At 40.2% G+C, this 23622-nt stretch overlaps 1 protein-coding gene across 1 annotated transcript in view; it reads right to left on the reverse strand.

Moving 5' to 3' along the window:
* Positions 1–10799: 10799 nt before the first annotated feature.
* The window catches only part of LOC120054304 (BMP/retinoic acid-inducible neural-specific protein 3-like), a 60474-nt gene continuing 47651 nt past the window's right edge, over positions 10800–23622 (reverse strand). Inside the window, exon 7 of the mRNA XM_039001719.1 lies at positions 10800–11916. Coding sequence (XP_038857647.1) covers positions 10800–11916 — 1117 coding nt within the window. The remainder of the gene's footprint in view (positions 11917–23622) is intronic.

The following is a 23622-nucleotide window of genomic DNA, read 5'->3' on the forward strand; positions in this document are numbered from 1 at the left end:
ATTTTAGGCCCCCTGTGGTTTATAATCTATATCAACAACATTGGGAGACATATTGAGACAGCTGATGTATATTTTTTATGCATATGACACTGTTCTCCATTCAATTGGCAGAAATTTTACTTTGGTTTTCGAAAAAAGCTCAAACAGCTTTTAACGTCATTCAACAAAATCTGTACAATTTGAAGCTTGGTCTGAATTTCTCGAAAAAAATATGCATGGTATTTCCCAATACTAAACATTCTGAAAACCATGTAATTACTACCTTGGATGGACATTCTACAGAGCAAATCAAAACATACAAATATCTGGGAGTTTGGGTTGTTGTGACTTTTGGCTAATTCATATTTAAGATCATTTACTGATAAATTACTGGAATAATAAAATTATCTGATTTGTTTGATTAATTTGGTTATCCTATTCAAAATAATCTATGAGGACACCATTAAGGTTTGGATACAGAGAAACCCTTGACTTAATGCTCCCTTGACTTAATTGACTTAATGCTTAATGATAATGTAGTTATCATTAACCGTTATACCATTAATGACTATATCAACAAGTCAATAATTTCAAGTTTAAAGTTTTAATGTCACATGCAGTGAAATTACTTTCTTGCAAACTCAAAACCCAACGATGCAATAATCAATAACAATGTATCAAAAACCCCAAAATACGAAAAGTAAGAATAAGAAATATGAAATACACAATAAAGTAAGTACACTAATATTTTAAAAGTCAGTTCCAATACAATATTTACATGTGCAGGGATACTGGAGTGATGGAGGCAGATATGTATAGCGCTAAGGTGACTAGGCAACAGGATATAATATAAACAGAGTAGCAGCAGCTTGCATGTGAGTGGGTGTGCGGGTGTGTAGAGTCAGTATAAATGTATGTGCATATTATGTGTGAGTGAGCAAATGACGGAGTGAGTGTTTGTGTGTGTGTGTTGGTATGACAGTGTGTGAGTGTGCAGGGAAAATCCTGAAATAAAAGGTCAATAAAGATAAAAGGTAAACTCGGTCCGTGTTGCTATTTTGTTAGCTATTTATCAGTCATATTGCTTGGGGGATAGAAGCTATTCAAGAGCCTGTTGGTGGCAGACTTGATGCACCGGTACCTCTTGCCGTGCAGCAGCAGAGAAAATAGTCTATGGCTTGGGTGGTTGGGGTCTTTGACGATTTTCCGGCCTTCTTTTCACACCACCTGATATAGCGGTCCTGGTGGCAGGGAGCTCGGCCCCAGTAATGTACCTCAAGGAATACTCTGTCTAATAAAATTCTCATTCTTAATTAAGGATTATCCCCTTTTTTTTCCATTTTCGCCCAAAATATCATACCCAAATCTAACTGCCTGTAGCTCAGGCCCTGAAGCAAGGATATGCATATTCTTGGTACCATTTGAAAGGAAACACTTTGAAGTTCATGGAAATGTTAAAAGAATGTAGTAGAATATATAACACAATAGATCTGGTAAAATATAATACAAAGAAAAAAACAACCGTTCTTTTGTATTTTTTTTGTACCATCATCTTTGAAATACAAGAGAAAGGCCAAAATGTATTATTCCAGCCCAGGTGCAATTTTGGCCACTAGATGGCATCAGTGTATGTGAAACGTTTTAGACTGATCCTATTAACCATTGCATTTCTGTTCAAAATTTTGTATCAAGACTGCCCAAATGTGCCTAATTTGTTTATTAATAACTTTTCATGTTCAAAATTGTACACTCTCCTCAAACAATAGCATGGTATTATTTCACTGTAATAGCTACTGTAAATTGGACAGTGCAGTTAGATTAACCAGAAATTAAGCTTTCTGCCAATGTCCGATATGTCTATGTCCTGGGACTTTTTTGTTGTTACTTACAACCTCATACTAATTGCATTAACCTACATTATCTCAACCGTCCCGTGGAAGGGACACTGATCACGAAGAAGTTTTAACCTGTTTGGGCTAGGGGTCAGCATTTTCACGTTTGGATGAAAAGCGTGCCCAGAGTAAACTGCCTGCTACTCAGTCCCAGTTGCTAATATATGCATATTATTAGTAGATTTGGATTGAAAACACTCTGAAGTTTCTAAAACTGTTTGAATTATGTCTGTGAGTATAACAGAACTCATATGGCAGGCAAAAACCTGAGAAAAATCCAACCAGGAAGTGGGAAATCTGAGGTTTGTAGTTTTTCAACTCTTGGCCTATCGAATACTTAGTGTCTATGGAGTCATATTGCACTTCCTAAGGCTTCCACTAGATGTCAACAGTATTTAGAACTTTGTTTGATGCTTCTACTGTGAAGTGGGGGCGAATGAGAGGGGATTGAGTAAGGTCTCTCCCAGAGTGCCATGAGCTGACCATGCGCGTTCACGTGAGAGATAGCTTGAGTTCCATTGCATTTCTGAGGACAAAGGAATTCTCCGGTTGTAACATTATTGAAGATTTATGTAAAAAAACATCCTAAAGATTGATTCTATACTTCGTTTGACATGTTTCTATGGACTGTAACGGAACTTTTTGACTTTTCGTCTGCTCCTAGTGATCGCGCGTCATGAATTTGGAATACTGGGCTAAACGCGCAAACATAAAGGAGGTATTTGGACATAAGGATGAACTTTATCGAACAAATCAAACATTTATTGTAGAACTGGGATTCCTGGGAGTGCATTCTGATGAAGATCATCAAAGGTAAGTGAATATTTATAATGCTATTTCTGACTTCTGTTGACTACACAACATGGCGGATATCTGTTTGGCTTGATTTGTTGTCTGAGCGCCGTACTCAGATTATTGCATGGTTTGTTTTTTCCGTAAAGTTTTTTTGAAATCTGACACAGCGGTTGCGTTAAGGAGAAGTATATCTTTAATTCTGTGAATAACACTTTTATCAATGTTTATTATGAGTATTTCTGTAAATTGATATGGCTCTGTGCAAATTCACGGGATGTTTTGGAGGCAAAGCCAAATGTAAACTGAGGTTTTTGGATATAAATATGAACTTGATCGAACAAAACATACATGTATTGTGTAACATGTTGTCCCGGGAGTGATATTCTTCATCAGATGACAAAGGTTAGTGAATCATTTTATCTCTATTTCTGCTTTTTGTGACTCCTCTCTTTGGTTGGAAAATCGCTGTATGCTTTCTGTGACTAGTTGCTGACCTAACATAATGATATGTTCTGCTTTCACCGAAAAGCCTTTTTGAAATCGAACACTGTGGTTGGATTAACGAGAAGTTTATCTTTAAAATGGTGTCTAATACTTGTATGTTTGAGAAATTTTAAGAAACGTTCCGCTAGCGGAACCCCGTTTCCAGACAGGTTAAGTAAAATGCATTCATTCCATGTCACAGCAAATACACATTATAACCATTTTAGAGACCGAAAAATCTGAAGAAAAATATCAAGTTATGCCAACCAATGTCATGAGTCCTTCTGTTCGATACATTGTTCGGAAATGAGTTTAACTGTCACTTCCACAATTGCTGCTACTTTTCCTTCTTGTTACAAGGAATATCATAGCCTGCCCCCCCTTGGAATCCACATCTATGGTACCCGAAAGTCTAGTTGGTAATACCCAGTAACACATGTACATTGTAAAGATGGTCTTCTGATCTGCAGAAAGTGCCTGTTCTTTGTCTCTTAGACCTCCTTCAGGAGACACTCAGAGTCATAAAAAGGGGAAAGGGAGAGGAGTTTATTATTCTTGTGATAGGGGCGCCTTGTAAGCTACTCAGTGACTGGAAGGTCTGACCCTCCTTTGCACATTAATGCGTGCAGAGGGAAAATTTGCTCCATAATTGATAGCTTGAGGAAGGTGCTGTCAATAACATAACACTCTGGCCTGGAATGTAGTACATCGGGAATATATGTTCTCCACCATTCATAACTGAGGGCCACTTGTCAACAACAAAACTTAAAATCTTTGCCTGGAGGGTGTGTAACCCTCACTCGTGGGCTCTTGTTACAACAGGGAGGATGAGAAGTTGAGTTTCAACACCCATGTAGAGAACCTTGTCCATAAACACATGCTGGGAATTGGGTTTTATTACCTGCACAAATCTCGTTTTTTCCTTTGCCGCCAGAAAATGGTTGATTTGTTGTACCTTTCTCTCTGTGTTGGTCTATGGTGATACTATTATGTGTAAGCCTAAAGCTCTACACTGAAGGCTCTTGAATCTGTATCATGCAGCCTTCATTTTGTTACCAATCAGAGACGTCTAACTCATCATGGTGATCTCTATAGTGTACTAGCAACACGCAGGCTCAAACACTGGAACATTCTTGAGGTCATTTGAGGTAACGTTTATCTATCCGCTCTTCTAGCTTGAAATGGAAACACAAACAAGCTCAGATATCAATCTTGTCTTATGCTAATCGTACAGCAAATTAGAACCAAGCACGGAAAAAGTTCCTTTCATTACTCAGCCCCCTGGTCTTGGAATTCCCTCCAAGCCAACCTAAATCTCCAGGACCTGGTGTCCCTGGAGGAGTTCAAAGGACAAATAGATAAACAGGTTGTTGAGACATGTAGTTGTTTCTAGTTCTCACTCGATGTCACACACATCCACTGTTTGCCAATGTTGTATTTGTGCTGTAGCCAGTGTCTTCTGTCTGTGTTGTCCATTTTTTCTCACATTGTTGTGCCAAATGATGAAATCGGGGGAGGGGAATGTGGATCTTTCTCCGTCCGTCTGTACGTTAGTTCGTTTATTCATTCGTAGATTTGTTTGTTCATACCTTAGGCACACACAATATCGCAAACAGCACTGGCCCAATTTTAACTAAACTTTGGTGTATGATGTGTCTTGCCATAGAGATCCAGCATTTACAAAATTACACTGATTGGCCAGATGGTGGCGCTATAATAAGAGATTGAAAATGCAAACTTTGAAAGGTCACGACCCTCACCTTGTTTGATCTGAAGTCATGAAATTAGGTACATAGGTCCCTCTTCTCACAAGGAACACATTTGCTTCAGGGACCCATAAGGTTCGACATGATGGAATTTCCGCCATTTTTAATTTTGTGAAAACACTTCTGGCACCGAATGACTGATATGCATGGAACTTGATATGTGGCATCTATGGACAATTTTTTCCAGACTATTACCTAAAACAAAACTGCCAATAAACACTTACGTGGTCGTGGCCTGGTACATAAATGCATATAAATAAGTCAAGGTTATTCGTATTGTAACACAATTTGGTACATATGTTGCAAACACTCAAAACATGCAAGAACATTCATATTTTTATTTTTAATTTAACCTTTATTTAAATTGGCATGTCAGTTAAGAAGACATTCTTATTTACAATGATGGCCTACCGGGGAACACTGCCTTGTTCAGGGGTAGAACGACAGATTTTTACCTTGTCAGCTCGGGGATTCGATCCAGCAACCTTTCGGATAACTGGCCCAATGCTCTAACCACTAGGCTGCCTGCCGCCCCAAATATTATGTTTACATATCAACCACATTGTTGTGCTATAACGGGAACATGTTTATATCTCTTGATCTGTTTGACAACTTATCACCGTATCGCCTCTAAAATGTAAATAAAACACTATAAAGAGTTTATATAATGTGTCATTACATACCTATTTGAAGGTTTGTGTCGAATTTGAATCGGGTTTTTAGGGCGGTGCTAAAGTGATCTTAAAAGTAAACAGCGGCTTTGAGAATGATGATGCAAAAAAATTACTAGGTATCCCCCACTTACCCCCGTCACTGTCCATTTCTTGTTTTTAAACGATGAGAGAAGTGCTACACCTGGGGGAGAGAGATTGTAAGACAGAAATAGTTGCTTTATGCGTGCTGTACGTTACGACATGACACGTCACGATGTAACAGAGGGTCTGTTTTTTCAACTTTTCTCCAATACTATAGAGCCAATACCATGTCAATTAACGCTTGAATAGAAACCTAGTTCACACCCCCGATTTTGAAGTCAACATAGTCGCTACAGTCCCATTAGTTTTCTTTGTAGCCTCGTTTGAATGTTGCGGTTGCGCACATTTGTACGGAATGGGGTGAGTTTACGTTAGAGAGTCAGGTGTCTTTTGCTCAGCTAGCAATACATGTGAATTGTTTTGCCAGCTAGCTAGCTAGCTATGCTGAACTTGAACGACTGTTACCCAGTTAGCATATCTCTTGTGTTTGCAAATTTACTCTGACTATCTACTCCGATTTCAGAGCACTCTCGTCTGAGTGTGCCAAAGTACAGAATAACTGATGAATAAGAATGTGCAACATGCTGAATATGACCGGTGTCAGTAAACATAGGCAAAAAAAAGTAATTGTTAGTCACGAATGCTCTAGTTAACTTCTTATGGCTGCAAGGGGCAGTATTGAGTAGCCAGTTAAATCGTGCTCATTTCAAACGGCCTCGTACTCAATTCTTGCTCGTACAATATGCATATTATTATTACTATTGGATAGAAAACACTCTCTAGTTTCTAAAACCGTTTGAATTATTTCTCTGAGTGAAACAGAACTCAATCTGCAGCACATTTCCTGACCAGGAAGTGGAATGTCAGAAATCGATGCTCTGTTCAACTTCCTGCCTATACATGGGCATGACACGTAAGAGTCTACGTACACTTCATACACCTTCCCCTGGTTGTCAAGAGGCGGTGAGAGAAGAAATTTCGTGTTTATCTTGGTCTGAGGTGGAATTAAAGCTCTTTGTATGACGTGACCGTCCATTTCCTGTTTCTGGAGCGCGCGAAAGGGGACATGGATTTGCCTTCTGTTTAGCTGTCGTTATGGACGACTAACATCTCCGGTTTAGATTTTATTTGATACATGTGACCATATCATCGTAAAGTATGTTTTTTCAATATAGTTTAATCAGATTATTGAAATTTTTTCGGGAGTTTTGCCGTGTTCCGTTCTCTGACTTTGTTGACGTTGGAGAGATCCGTGCCACTTGGCAAGTGCCCATGCTAAATCAAGAGGGAAATTTGCCGTTCCAGATCCAAACAACGACTGTTCTGGACAAAGGACACCTTGTCCAACATTCTGACGGAAGATCACCAAAAGTAAGAAACATTTTATGATGCTATTTCTAATATCTGTCGTGCATGTGAACTGGTCGTGGGCGCCCAAGTGTTTCTGGCTATTGTGGCTACGCTAATATAACGCTATATTGTGTTTTCGCTGTAAAACACTTGATAAATCGGAAATATTGTCTGGAATCACAAGATGCCTGTCTTTCATTTACTGTACACTATGTATTTTTCAGAAATGTTTTATGATGAGTAATTAGGTATTTGACGTTGGTGTCTGTAAATATTATGGCTGCTTTCGGTGCAATTTCTGATTGTAGCTGAAATGTAAACTATGATTTATACCTGAAATATGCAAATTTTTCGAACAAAACATATGCTATACAATAAATATGTTATCAGACTGTCATCTGATGAAGTTGTTTCTTGGTTAGTGGCTATTTATATCTTTATTTGGTCGAATTTGTGATAGCTACTGATGGAGTAAAAAACTGATGGAGTAAGAAAAGTGGTGTCTTTTGCTAACGTGGTTAGCTAATAGATTTACATATTGTGTCTTCCCTGTAAAACATTTTAAAAATCGGACATGTTGGCTGGATTCACAAGATGTGTACCTTTCATATGCTGTATTGGACTTGTTAATGTGTGAAAGTTAAATATTTAAAAAAAATATCTTTTGAATTTCGCGCCCTGCACTTGAGCTGGATGTTGTCATAAGTGTACCGGTGTCGGGCTGCACCCCAAACAGGTTAACATGTAAACACACTAACCAGCTCTGTTATGGCAAGTAAAATGGTCAAGGTGAGGTGTTCTCTCATTTGTGTCTGGAAGTAGCTAGCTAGTAAGCTAGCCAACTTTAGCCATTTAGATTGGGTGCTTGGTTGTGAGAAGCATGCATATGGCAGGTATGCTGCAGAAAGAAGAGCAGGCAACTTACTATTCCCCATCGTTTATCAGTGCAATTTTGACAGCCAACTAGCTCAAAAAGTTTGAAAGGGTTTATCTAACGTTCCTTAGTTCGATTTTACCTCATCTTGCTCTGGCTAGCATTAGTTGTTCATCTTGTTGTTGTTGATTGGCATATAAGGAAAGATAGCCTACCTTTTTGTGGTCGTTTGATCAATAGGACTGTAAAGTTCCAAAATGTAAGAGGATTGTTGGTATTTATATATTTGCAGAAATCCATTCAGGTGTAATTTGTGGCTTGCGCCAAATGCATTCTAATTTTCTAAACACACAGGTCAGTTCAAAGTGAATGATGGCAGGTCCTTGTGGCAAATGGTTGTTTGCGTAAAGGCCTACTGTAGCTCTGATTGGCAACAGCCTGTGTAGACTCCAGTCCTGGATGAGATTTTTTTTTATTAGGTTTTATTTACTGTAGTGTCTATTAACTGTCAAAACACACGGCCGCTTTCCCACTCTATTTGATATCTCTATAGATGATCTTATATGATATATAATGTGCTCGCTTGTCAGAAAATGTACCAAAAAAATGTACATTCTTCCTAGGGGTGTATTTGAACAGATTTAAAAAATATTTCATTTTTTAAAAATGCTGTCAGTCCAACTTTAAATAAAGGTTAACAAAAAAAAAATATAGGCCTAAATAGCATCATTGATGTTATATGAGTCACATCAATTTGCTCTGTTAAATCTACCCTTTGGAATGACTTCGATAGCAACAGTGAATCTATTTAGTTTTTAAGTGGAAATCACTCAACATCATTCTCACAATAAAATATTGGTAATAGTCAGTGACAAATATCATAGCTAAGCAGTGCTTGGTTAAAATCCTGAATGGGAGACCAAAAGGTTGCTGTAGATAGATTCATTCTCCAGTAGGAGCTTCTGCCCAGCTTATTGTTTTTTTCTGATAGTGGATTTATCTTTGAAGATCTGATGTTTTAAATATACAAATTCAAAATAATTTATAGTCAAACCTTCTATGTTGAAATGTAGTTACCATGATGACATAATCCTGTGGTTGAATTTTCACCCTCAAAAACAAGTTTACATTGATGACTTTTTCGAATCCAATGTATTTTCCACGTAGATTCCATATCACAATAGGTTGACAAATTGCATTGAAACAACGTTAATTCAACCAGTTAGTGCCCAGTGGGATGTAATTAAAACAAAGACAATTGAAAGTCCTTGAAACTCACATTTCAAGTGTACCAATGGACACTTTTGTTTCACTGTTATGTAATCAGACGTCCAATTAACCTGAGCATTTTTTTTCTTAAAGCCAGATTTCATATTGGCACATAAAAAAGATTCATACCTCATATTCTCACAAATTCTGAAAAAGTACTAAATAATGACAGACAGAACGAAGAGAGAGTAAATCGATAAATAAGGAATGTCCCCACTTTGATTGATGGTCATCTGAAGTTATAGGGAAACTTTCCAGGCTACCACTCTTAGTATTTTACACTTTTTTCCTGCAGTGAATTGGCTGGATTGCTTTCAATGATATCCAAGGGGAAAAGTCATTAGTCGAAGAATAAGTCACCTGGCGTTTTATGCCAAACACTGGAGCGAGTTGTGCTCTAGGGTTTGTTGTGACTTAAATATATTATTTTGTTGTCGGGCAATGTTGCCTTGTCGAAGTCTTTTACACAGATAAATTGTAAAGGTTCATTCAAGGCAACATTTCTTAGAATGTCTGGCTGTCCTGCTCTCAAATGACAGGATAAGAAATCCTCTCAAAACACCGAAGGACTGAATGGAACATCTTATATTCTGTGGTTTGCATGAAGCATTTCCTTTTCATAGAAGAGATTGATATTGAAATATAATCTTAACTGACACACTTCCGTTTTATATCCCTGTCATTTTGTAAATTGGTATTAATTGACAGGATCTGGAAATAACTTTATTTTAATGTGTCTCTTTTTGTGCCAGTTGCATCAGATATGATATAATCTAGATTAATTAACCAAAGATCAAACATAAATATGAAATTGATTCATCATACATAGATTATCTCTGATAAAAATTTCCACTAGATAAAACATCTAAACTATTTACAGATGGCACATAAAAATGACTTTTATTTAGTGAATTAGCAAATTCAGAATGTTTTCATACATCATATAGACATTATTTCATAACTGTTCACAAACGACTGCATTATAAAAAATAAAAGTAACATAAACATACTAGCCATTGTGTGTATGGTGTTTTATTTCTGCATGTCTGAAGTATTGCATAACTCTAATTTTACAAATATGTGAAATAGAAAAGCCTGTGGGAATTTAAACTTATGAAAAACAAGGAACATTTGCTTTCCTTAGCGTCTCATTTAGCTCTGGACACATGGGGTGGAGTGGGATTAAACAGAAGAGTATGATAATAAAAAAATGGTGTGTTCAATAACAAAGTGAAAGACCTAAGTAAAGCCATGCTGGTGTCAAACCAAACACACTGTTGAGATAACACTTAATTATCAGCAAAAGCTTCACATTTTAACGGATTATTGAGATCTGTGCAATCTATGGGAAACATATCAGTGATGATACATCTTTTATATCCATCACGGTCAGAAATCAACTCTGTTTCTTATTCTTATCATTTAAAAAGGCAAAGTGGGCATGGTGAAGCCCCCTTGTGTTTGTATGACACACGCTTTCCAGAAATATAACATTTTACACAAATCCCAATAAACAGCGCTCAACATCATAAAAAAAAGAAAATGTCCCTCAGTGCCTTACAAAATTGCTCTTAACTGTAATCAAGTCAGTGTAATAGCAGCACAAGCATCTGTGTAGTTGGACTCCGGCCCCTTATTAGCTACATAATTTGGTTGTTTCGTATTCCATGGAGTTCGGCTGTTTGGCAGAAAAAATCTGCAACGCTGCCTGTATTCGGACAACATCTGTGGTGGATAATTTCAGGCGGTGGCGCAGCAGGCAGGAAAAGAGGTCCAGGAGCTGAGGTCCAGGAGGGGACAGTCTGTTGACTCGGTCCCTGATCTCCAGCAACTGCAGCAGGGCTGAGTCCTGCGATCCCTGAGTGTACGGGTAGTCCAGCTGCAGAATCAGGTCCTGGATCGCTTCCGGGTCAAAGTGCATACTGTAGCCAAACACCTGGATGCTGTTTATTTTCATGTAGCCCAGGTTCTTACCAGGCTCCAGGAACTCTAAAGGTTCGTAGTAGACTGAGCCGTTCCCTTGGGGCAACGGAGCACTGATCCGGCTCCGCAAGTAGAAGTGGACAGTCTCAAAAAATGTTTTCCACTTGTTGCCCAAAGTCAACGTCCAGTTGTAACAGTCCAGGGGAATGTCTAGTTTAGTCCTTTCCCAGTCGGGGTAGCTGTTCTGGTGTATAGGCATGATCCAGCTCTCAGAGTGACTGCCCCCGAAGGGGTTGATGTAGACAGACAGCACTGGCTCCAGGGTGCTGTTCTTAGTAAGGCAGATCTGCAGGGTCATCCCGAGGAGCATGTGGACGTGGTTGGACTTGTACTTGTTGCTCTTCAGTGTCAGCAGCATCCTCTTTCTCCACGACGGGTCAAACCAGTTGTTGAGCCGGACATCGTTGCTGACGAAGATCCCATGGATGCCAATACGGCTGTCTTTCTTCTGTAGCAGGTATCTCAGCTCCAGGTCCTGCAGGTCCATCTCAAAGCCGATGTAGTGATCTGTGGAGTCCGGCACCTCATTGCGGCAGACCCCCTGGCTGAGCATGTACCCAGGATTGCATGTTGCACAGCGGGAGCGGTTGTCGTAGGAGCAGGAGGCGCAGAAGGAGCCCTCACCCATGGTGCAGGGTATGACACCCTGGCAGGACGGGTGTTCATAGGGGCAAGAGCAGCTCCTCGTCTCCTCCAGGTATGAACCTATGTGGTTGTTCTCACTGCAGTACATGATGGACAAGATAAAGTTCAGCCAGTAGGTGAAGGACCTGCAAAACACAGACAAACACAATGAAGATAAACTTCGACTGTTTTCTACAGGAAATGCACTTTGTGTGGCCAAACACTTTGCAGTTCTGGGAAAAGGGAACGGGGGATACCTAGTCAGTACAACTGAATGCATTCAACTGAAATGTGTCTTCCGCATTTAACACAATCCCTTTTGAACACTATCTGCACTAGGATCAAATCAAATTCAATTTGTCACATGCTTCGTAAACAACAGGTGTAGACTAATAGTGAAATGCTTGCTGTCCTTTTTAAATGTGTGTGTGAGTGTGGCGTCAGTATGCATGTGTGCTCATGCGATGTGAGGGCGTATGTGGTATATCTGTGTTTGGTGTGTGCGTGTTGAGGTGTCAGTGTAAGTACAGGTGAAGTCGGAAATGTACATACACGTTAGCCAAATACATTTAAACTCAGTTCTTCACAATTCCTGACATTTAATCCCAGTAAAATTCCCTGTTTTAGGTCAGTTAGGATCTCCACTTTATTTTAAGAATGTGAAATGTCAGAAAAATAGTAGAGAGAATGATTTAATTCAGCTTTTTATTTCTTTCATCACATTCCCAGTGGGTCAGAAGTTTACATACACTCAATTAGTATTTGGTAGCATTGCCTTTAAACTGTTTGACTTGGGTCAAACGTTTCAGGTAGCCTTCCACAAGCTTCCCACAATAAGTTGGGTGAATTTTGGCCCATTCCTCCTGACAGAGCTGGTGTAACTGAGTCAGGTTTGTAGGCCTCCATGCTCGCACACGCTTTTTCAGTTCTGCCCACAAATGTTCTATAGGATTGAGGTCAGGGCTTTGTTATGGCCACTCCAATACCTTGACTTTGTTGTCCTTATGCCAATTTGCCACAACTTTGGAAATGTGCTTGGTTTTATTGTCCATTTGGAAGACCCATTTGCGACCAAGCTTTAACTTCCTGACTGATGTCTTGAGATGTTGCTTCAATATATCCACATAATTTTCCATCCTCATGCTGCCATCTATTTTGTGAAGTGCACCAGTCCCTCCTGCAGCAAAGCACCCCCACAACATGATGCTGCCACCCCTGTACTTCACGGTTGGGATGGTGTTCTTCCAAACATAACAATGGTCATTATGGCCAAACAGTTCTATTTTTGTTTCATCAGACCACAGGACATTTCTCCAAAAAATACAATCTTTGTCCCCATGTGCAGTTGCAAACCGTAGTCTGGCTTTTTTATGGCGGTTTTGGAGCAGTGGCTTCTTCCTTGCTGAGCGGCCTTTCAGGTTATGTTGATATAGGACTCGTTTTACTGTGGATATAGATACTTTTGTACCCGTTTCCTCCAGCATCTTCACAAGGTCTTTTGCTGTTGTTCTGGGATTGATTTGCACTTTTCGCACCAAAGTACGTTCATCTCTAGAAGACAGAATGCGTCTCCTTCCTTATTGTTTATACAGATTAACGTGGTACCTTCAGGCGTTTGGAAATTGCTCCCAAGGATGAACCAGACTTGTGGAGGTCTACAATTTTTTTCAGAGGTTTTGGCTGATTTCTTTTGATTTTCCCATGATGTCAAGCAAAGAGGCACTGAGTTTGAAGGTAGGCTTTGAAATACATCCACAGGTACACCTCCTATTGACTCAAATGATGTCAATTAGCCTATCAGAAGCTTCTAAAGCCATGACATCATTTTCTGGAATTTTCCAAGCTGTTAAAAGGCACAGTCAAACTTCTGACCCAAACTTCTGACCCACTGGAATTGTGATACAGTGTATTATAAGTGAAATAATCTGTATGTAAACAATTGTTGGAAAAATGATTTGTGTCATGCACAAATCAGGTGTCCTAACCGACTTGCCAAAACTATAGTTTGTTAAAAAGGAATTAGTGGAGTGGTTGAAAAATGAGTTTTAATGACTCCAACCTAAGTGTATGTAAACTTCCGACTGTATGTGTGAGTGTGTGGGTAGAGTCCAGTGTGTATGTAGAGTCAGCGGAAGAGAGTTAGTGCAAAATAGGGTCAATGCAGGTAGTCCTGGTAACCATTTGATTGACTATTTAGCAGTCTTGTTAAGCAGTCTCATGGCTTGGGAGTAGAAGCTGTTCCGGGTCCTGTAGGTTCCAGACTTGGTGCATTGGTACCGCTTGCCGTGGTAGCAGAGAGAACAGTCTATGGCTTGGGTGGCTGGGGTCTGACAATTTTTTGGGCCTTCCTCTGACACCGCCTGGTGAAGAGGTACTGGATAGCAGGTAGCTTGGTCCCATTGATGTACTGGGCCATACTCACAACCCTCTGTAGCGCCTTGCGGTCGCTGTAGCGCCTTGCGGTTGGATGCCTTGCAGTTGCCGTACCAAGCAATGATGCAGCCAATTAACATATGGGGGCCCATGCCAAATATTTTCAGCCTCTTGAGGGGAACAGCCACTGAAGTACCCTCTTCACAAAAGTGTGGGTGTGTGGATCATATTATTTCCTTAGTGATGTGGACACAGAGGAACTTGAAGCTCCTGACCTGCTCCACTACAGCCCCAACAATGTATCAATGTGGATGGGGGTGTGCTTGCCCCTCCATTTCCTATAGTCCACGATCAGCTCATTTGTCTTGCTGACATTGCGGGAGAGGTTGTTGTCCTGGCACCACCCCGCCAGGTCTCTGACCTCCTTCCTATAGGCTGCCTCATTGGTCATAAGTCCTACCACCGTTGTGTTATTAGCAAACTTGATGATGGTGTTGGAGTACTGTGCAGCCACACAGTCATGGGTGAATAGGGAGTACAGGAGGGGACTAAGCCCACACTCCTGAGGGGCCCCCATGTTGATGGTCCGCGTGGCGGATGTATTGTTGCCTACCCTCACCACCAGGGGAAGTCGGGTCTTGAGTCTGGAAATGAGCTTGGGGGGGGGAGGGCGACGACTTGTGTTGGAAACTGAACTGTACTCAATGAACACCATTATTACATAGGTATTTCTTTTGTACAGGTGGGTGAGGGCAGTGTGGAATGCAATAAAGATCATCTGTGGATCTGTTGGGGCAGTATGCGGATTGGCGTGGGTCCAGGCCTCTCTAAGAATTTCATGGTTATAGATGTGAGTGCTACGGGGCGACAGTAATTTAGACAGGCTACCTTGGCATTCTTGAGCATGGGGACTGTGGTGGCCTGCTTAAAACAAGTTGGTATTAAAGACCAGGTCAGAGATAGGTTGAAAATGTCTGTGAATACACTTGTCAGCTGGTCACCGCATGCGCTGAGTACACATCCTGATATTCCATCTGGCCCTGCGGCCTTGTGAATGTTAATCTGTTTAAAGGTCTTACTGACATCGGCTATGGAGAGTGAGATCACACAGTTGTCCGGAACTTCTGGTGCTTTCATGCATGGCTCAGTGTTGCATACCTCGAAAACGAGCATAGAAGGTATTTAGCTAATCTGGTATGCTCACGAAACTGGCCAGCTCGTGGCTGGGTTTCCCTTTGCAATTCATAATAGTTTGCAAGCCCTGTCACATCCGTCGAGCAGGGCCGACGTAGTAGGATTTGATCTTAGTCATGTATTGACACTTTGCCTGTTTGATGGCTCGTTGGAGGCCGAAGCGGGATTTCTTATAAGCTTCCATGGCTTCTGGTATGTATGTCCACTACCGTTCAAAAGTTTGGGGTCACTTAGAAATGTCCTTGTTTTTGAAAGAAAAGCTACTTTTTTGTCCATTAAAATAACAACAAATTGATCAGAAATACAGTGTAGGCATTGTAAAATGTTGTAAATGACTACTGTAACTTCATTAAATAGTAACCGCAAAACACCAGTCTCAAGGTCAACAGTGAAAAGGCGACTCCCGGATGCTGGCCTTCTAGACAGAGTTCCTCTGTCCAGTGTCTGTGTGCCTTTGCCCATCTTAATTTTTTATTTTTATTGCCAGTCTGAGATATGGCTTTTTCTTTGCAACTCTGCCTAGAAGGCCAGCATTCCGGAGTCGCCTCTTCACTGTTGATGTTGTGACTGGTGTTTTGCGGGTACTATTTAATGAAGCTGCCAGTTGAGGACTTGAGGCGTCTGTGTCTCAAACTAGACACTCTAATGTACTTGTCCTCTTGCTCAGTTGTGCACCAGGGCCTCCCACTCTTTCTATTCTGGTTAGAGCCATTTTTCTCTGATCTGTGAAGGGAGTAGTACACAGCGTTGCACGAGATCCTCAGTTTATTGGCAATTTCTCGCATGGAATAGCCTTCGTTTCTCAGAACAATAATAGACTGATGAGTTTCAGAAGAAAGTCCTTTGTTTCTGGCCATTTTGAGCCTGTAATCGAACCCGCAAATGCTGATGCTCCAAATACTCAACTAGTCTGAAGGCCAGTTTTATTGCTTCTTTAATCAGAACAGTTTTCAGCCGTGCTAACAACTGCAAAAGGGTTTTCTAATGCTCAATTAGCCTTTTAAAATTATAAACTTGGATTAGCTAACATGGCATTGGAACACAGGTGTAGAAAAGGCCCATGGAGTTGGTGGAATAATCCTTTAATTCATGGCCACTTACTCAGCTGGGCCAGGGGCGCTTTAATTAGGTCAGGTGGCAATGACCGACAGATCTCATCCACATAAAAGGAGGAAAACGGCATCGCCTGATCTCGCTGCTTTCTTTTCCTTAACTCCGTCTGCTCGAAGTTCTGTGCGTCCATGAATCCACGTAAGTCCACCGACTCTGTTACCTTTCATCTGAACTATCTGTTGCGATCGGGAGAGTGGGCCATCAGTTATTGTTTATAGTTATTATCGCGGAGCGTGGCTTGGAGCGCACGCTTCAAACATATTGTGTAATGTGAATTGTAAATGATCGCGGCCATACGGATCCTCATAGGCCAATTATGCAATCGATATGGTTAATATGTAATTAAATTAATTACATGTACACATGAAGACAATTGAAAGGGTGAAATGAGAAACGTCATTGTTTGCTAACTGATCGACTTTGATATCAAACTAAAGGAGATTATAGATTGAATGACCATTCACTGTTCGTATTTATTTCATGATTTATGATAAATAGTTAAGAGCCTAAATGACTCACAGGTGATTACTATTGACTTCTTAATGAACTGGATTGTTGAATTCCCTAATTATGTTAATAATGAATGATTGTTATGATTTGATCTTTGTGATTATGAATTTGATTGGATACATGTTATTTTGTGTCCTTTGTTATGCAGCACAGACTACTCAGTAAATATACCACTTTATGGTTAAAGGAATTCCTGCCTCAGTCTCATCCATTCCTCTGTCACCTGACACGTGACCACCTGTTCACCTTCACTGTCAGTCATCCTACCTGTCCAGCTACCCACACAGATTCCACTAATCTTTCAACAGGAGTGACGGTTGCTGATAATGGGCCTCTGTACGCCTACGTAGATATTCCATAAAAAATCTGCTGTTTCCAGATACAATAGTCATTTACAACATTAACAATGTCTACACTGTATTTCTGATCAATTTGATCTTATTTGAAAAATGGACCAAAAAATGAGCTTTTCTTTCAAAAACAAGGACATTTCTAAGTGACCCCAAACCTTTGAACGGTGGTGTACGTACGGTCACTATGAGGATATCAAGTTCACTAGAATAACTAGATATTCACATTCCCCAATACAAAATTCCATCTTCCTTGGGTTCATGTCATGATACAGCTGTATTTTCACAACAAAATAACATTATATTAGGTATTACCCTGTAGTATTTTATGTCTGGCCATATCAGTAGGTTGTCGCAGAGTGTTTAATTCATATATATATATGCAGGCAGGGTGTCATGGTATTATCAGAACCCCAGATGAGACATACTGTAAACAATGATAGATACTGAATTTATGTGGGTATATGTGCACACAGCAACAGTTTATGAAAATATATGAAAGTGGAAAAACCGAAAATAAAATGCTCTCCCTTAAAAGCCAGCCTCAAGGTATCTATAATGGGTTATTTATCTATAAGACATTTTATCCATGTTTGTTAATCAAATCTCTTTATAGCTGCAGAAACATTTATATCTACTGGGCCTGGTTTTGTCGCCCACATGGGTATTGTGCATATCTCTCCTCCTCACTGGAACTTCTGCTCAGCCAGGAATGCTTTTCTCCCACCACGCTGACCCAGAATACTTCATGATGGGGGATATGTAAATACTACTGGAGTCGTGTTGCCATGAGAGACAGGGTGAGGTGAGCGAGAAGGTGGGTGGTAACTGAAGAGGTGTTACATGTACCAGTCAATCTGTCAGCGCCAAGGGAGAACGACTGCCCCCTCTCATTGAAGCCATGGAAGTTGAAGGCCGACCATAGTACTGCAGGCATTGTTAGCAGAAAACAGGACCCCCATTATATGGGACAAAATAATTGCTTCTAATACACCAGAAAGTATTCACACCCCTTGACCCTTTGCACATTTTGTTGTGTTACAGCCTGAATATAAAATGGATTCAACTGAGATTGTTTTGTTACTGACCTACACACAATACCCCACAATGTCGAAATAGAATGATTTTTTTTCTAAAATGTTTACAAATTAATAAAAAATCTAAAGCTGAAATATCTTGAATCAATAAGTATTCAACCCCTTTGTTATGGCAAGCCTTAAATTCAGGAGTAAAAATGTACTTAACAAGTCACATAATAAGTTGCTTGTCCAATAATAGTGTTTAATATTTTTTGGTGCTTTTTACCCCTTTTTCGTGATATCCAATTGGTAGTTACAGTCTCTGTAACTCCCCTACCGACTCGGGAGAGGCAGAGGTCGAGAGCCATGCATCCTACGAAACACAACCCTGCCAAGCCGCACTGGGTCTCCCGATCACAGCCAGCTGTGACACAGCCTGGGATCGAACCCGGGAATGTAGTGAAGCCTCAAGCACTGCGATGCAGTGCCTTAGGCCGCTGCACCACTCGGGAGGCCTTTAACATGATTTTTGAATGACTACCTCATCTCTGTATCCCACACAATTAATTAATTGTAGTTACTCCACAATACTAACCTAATTGACAGAGTGAAAAGAAGGATGTCTGTACAGAATTCAAATAGTCATAAATATGCATCCTGTTTGCAACAAGGAACTAATGTAATACTGCAAAAAAACTGTGGCAAAGCAATTCACTTTTGTCCTAAATACAAAATGTTGTGTTTTGGGCAAATCCATAACACATTACTGAGCACCACTCTCCATATTTTCAAGCATAGTGGTAGCTGAATCATGTTATGGGTATGCTTGTAATCGTTAATGACTGGGGAGTTTTTCAGGATAAAATTAAACAGAATGGAGCCAACTACAGGCAATATCCTTGAGGAAAACCTGGTGCAGTCAGCTTTCCACCAGACACTGGGAGATTAATTCACATTCCAGCAGGTCAGTAACCTAAAACACAAGGCCAAATCTACACTGGAGTTGCTTAACATGAAGACAGTGAATGTTCCTGAGTGGCCGAGTTACAATTTCAACTTAAATCTGCTTGAAAATCTATGGCAAGACCTGAAAATGGTTGTTTAGCAATTAACCAATTTTATAAGGCTTGAAGAATTTTGCACAATCCAGGTTTAGAAAGCGCTTTGAGATTTACCCAGAAAGAATAGCAACTGTAATCGCTGCCAAAGGTGACTAACATGTATTGACTTATCTAATGAAGATATACATTTATTAGTGTTTTATTTTTCAAATGTTGGAAGTTTTCTTCCACTGGCAGAATATTTTGTGTAGATATTTTTTTTTTACTAAATCTATTTTAATCCCACTTCAAATCAAATGTTCAAATCACATTTTGTCACATGCAACAGGTGTAGACCTTACAGTGAAATGCTTACTTACAAGCCCTTAACCAACAATGCAGTTAAGAAATATATGTGTTTAGTAAAAAATAGATAAGGAAAAAATTAAAAATCATTAAAGAGCAGCAGTAAAATAACAGTAGCGAGGCTATATACAGGGGGTACCGGTACAGAGTCAATGTGCGGGGGCACAGGTTAGTCGAGGTCATTGAGGTAATATGTACATGTGGGTAGAGTTAAAGTGACTATGCATAGATTAAAAAGAGTGAGTAGCAGCAGCATATAAGAGGGGTCTGGGTAGCCCTTTGACGAGATGTTCAGGAGTGTTATGGCTTGGGGGTAGAAACTGTTAAGAAGCCTTTTGGACCAAGACTTGGCACTCCAGTACCGCGTGCCATGCGGTACCAGAGAGAACAGTCTATGACTAGGGCGGCTGGAGTCTGACAATTTTAAGGGCCTTCCTCCGACACCGCCTGGCATAGAGGTCCTGGATGGCAGGAAGTTGGCCCCAGTGATGTACTGGGCCGTACGCACTACCTTCTGTAGTGCCTTGTGGTCGGATCCTGAGCAGTTGCCATACCAGACAGTGATGCAACCAGTCAGGATGCTCTCGATGGTGCAGCTGTAGAACTTTTTGAGAATCTGAGGACCCATGGCAAATCTTTTGAGTCTCCTGAGGGGGAAAAGGTTTTGTCGTGCGCTCTTCTCGACTGTCTTGGTGTGTTTGGACCATGAACGTCTGTTGGTGCTGACACCAAGGAACTTGAAGCTCTCAACCTGCTCCACTACAGCCCCGTCGATGAGAATGGGGGTCTGCTCGGTCCTCCTTCTCCTGTATTCCACAATCATCTCCTTTGTCTTGATCACATTGAGGGAGAGGTTGTTATCCTGGTACCACACGGCCAATGTCTCTGAGCTTTGTACACGCGTCTCTGTGTGTGGAGTAAAGGTGGTCCAGATTTTTTTTCCACCTCTGGTTGCACATTTAACATGCTGGTAGAAATGAGGTAGAACAGATTTAAGTTTCCCTGCATTAAAATCCCCTGCCACTAGGAGCGCCGCCAGTGCATTTTCCTGTTTGCTTATGGCTGTATTCAGCTCATTGAGTGAAGTCATAGTCCCAGCATCGGTTTGTAGTGGTAAATAGACAGCTACAAAGAATATAGAAAAAAAACTTAGTTAATAGTGTAGTCTACAGCTTATCATGAGATACTCTACCTCAGGCGAGCAAAACCTAGAGACTTCCTTACCATTAGATTCCGTACATCAGCTGTTGTTTACAAATATACACAGACCGCCACTCCTTGTCTTACCGGAGGCGGCTGTTATATCTTGCCGATGCAGCATAAAACCGGCCAGCTGAATGTTATGCATGTCCTCGTTCAGCCACGACTCGGTGAAACATAAGATAGTACAGTTTTAAGGTCCCGTTGGAAGGATATTTGTGATCATAGTTCATCTATTTTGTTATCCAATGATTGTACGTTGGCTAATAGTACTGATGGCAGAGGCAGATTACCCAAATTACCCACAATATGAAAGAGTCTCCCATCCAGGGACCGACCAGGACCAACCCTGCTTAGCTTCAGTGGCAAGCTAGCAGTGGGACACAGGGTGGTATGCTGCTGAATAAAATTGCAGTCTGGACATGCCAAATGTAGTCAATAAGCAAGATTAAATTCACTAGGCTATTGATAAGGCCTAAAAAGACTGTATAATTGTTATCAAATTCTACAACTTGTTTTAAATAGGCTATGTCTAAATACAGTTACAGGCACCATAATTGCTCCTTGTGGGCATATAATACAGACAACTTAAACTATGGAGGGTTCTATGCACATCCAAACTTTTCACAGGAGCTGGATAATGATCCAATATAAAGAGAATGAGGAAATGTACACTCACTGTGATACTGCTCGCAAATGTAATGTTTTATAAACATCATGGAACCATCTTACAGATCATATTAGCACTTATCCAGAATTAGCAGCTGAAATGACATTGCATTCGAGCCATGTATGTTCTCACCATAAACCAATTAACGATACATCTTTCTAATAAGTTTGGTTTTTAATCAAATGAAACAAAAAACAATCTGTTTTTTAAACCAACAACAATATGTCTAAATAGGATCGAGTCAGAAATATACCATAAATCGCTTCTCTCATTTCATGGCACTGTGTGCACATGTAGGCCTAAATGTCTTTACGCCTAATATTCACACTTCTATACAAAATACTAGGCTCCTCTCAATTCTATCGTTGTCTACAGTATGTGCAAGGCAAATATTTTTTTTACCTGGTTGATATGGCATTATAGGAAGACTGAATAGTTTGGAGGAGCGTGTCTTTGGTAATTGGACGAGGGGATGGATACTCTACCATTTAGCCACATCAACGAGACTGCAGTAGAGAGCGTTCCGAGTTTGAAGTTCCTTGGAGTCCATATCACCAAGGACTTGTCATGGACCAATAAAACCACCACTCGTGTCAAGAGTGCACAACAGCGTCTCTATTTCCTAAGGCGGCTGAAGAACTTTGGCATGTTGCCCTGTGTCCTCTACAAATACGATCGCTGCACCATCGAGAACATCCTGACCAGTTGCATCAAAAACATTTCCAAGCACTCTCAGTAGACCATTTAAAATCTCCTTATTCATAGTCTACTTGGCTATTGGCCACGATAAAAAGACGCACTATGTTATGCTGCTAAACCAGCCTATATTAACCTCTAACGCCTCACAAACCCGGATCCGGGATCCCCCCCATCAAAAAAGCTGACTAGCATAGCCTAGCCTAAAGCCACAGGGGTATCATATAATAAAATGTTCATGAAATCACAAGTCCAAGACACCAAATGAAAGATACACATCTTGTAAATCCAGCCATCATTTCTGATTTTTTAAATGTTTTACAGGGAAGACACAATATGTAAATCTATTAGCTAACCACGTTAGCAAAAGACACCACTTTTTTACTCCACCATTTCTTTACTCCATCAGTAGCTATCACAAATTCGACCAAATAAAGATATAAATAGCCACTAACCAAGAAACAACTTCATCAGATGACAGTCTGATAACATATTTATTGTATAGCATATGTTTTGTTAGAAAAATTTGCATATTTCAGGTATAAATCATAGTTTACCATTGCAGCCACCATCACAACTCTCACCAAAGCAACTAGAATAACTACAGAGACCATCGTGTATTACCTAATTACTCATCATAAAACATTTCTTAAAAATACACAGCGTACAGCAAATGAAAGACACAGATCTTGTGAATCCAGCCAATATTTCAGATTTTCTAAGTGTTTTACAGCGAAAACACAATATAGCGTTATATTAGCTTACCACAATAGCAAACATCACAACAGCATTGATTCAAGCCAAAAATAGCGATAACGTATAAACCACCAAAATATATTAATTTTTTCACTAACCTTCTCAGAATTCTTCAGATGACAGTCCTATAACATCATATTACACAATGCATATAGAGTTTTTTCGAAAATGTGCATATTTAGCGGCACAAATCGTGGTTATACAATGTGATTAGTGGCCAAAACTTCAAGCAATCTGTCCGGCGCCATCTTGGAGAGGCACCTATTCTAATCGAAAACTATTCATAAACTTGACTAAAAAATACAAGTTGGACAGCAAATGAAAGACAAATTAGTTCTTAATGCAATCGCTGTGTTACATTTTTTAAATTAACGTTACTTCAGCATACAGCGTGCGCTAAAGCGAGACCGCACCGAAATTCATGGCGGAATTATTATTTGACATTTGTCAACATAAATACGAATTAAGGGGAGGGCAGGCTATGCTTGTTTGTTTGTTTTTTTAAATCAAATTAAATGGGGGTGGAAAAAATCTGTTTCTAAATACGAGATTCACCTGCACAAAA

Source organism: Salvelinus namaycush, chromosome 10 (genome assembly GCF_016432855.1).
Source record: "Salvelinus namaycush isolate Seneca chromosome 10, SaNama_1.0, whole genome shotgun sequence".
Taxonomy (NCBI): domain Eukaryota; kingdom Metazoa; phylum Chordata; class Actinopteri; order Salmoniformes; family Salmonidae; genus Salvelinus; species Salvelinus namaycush.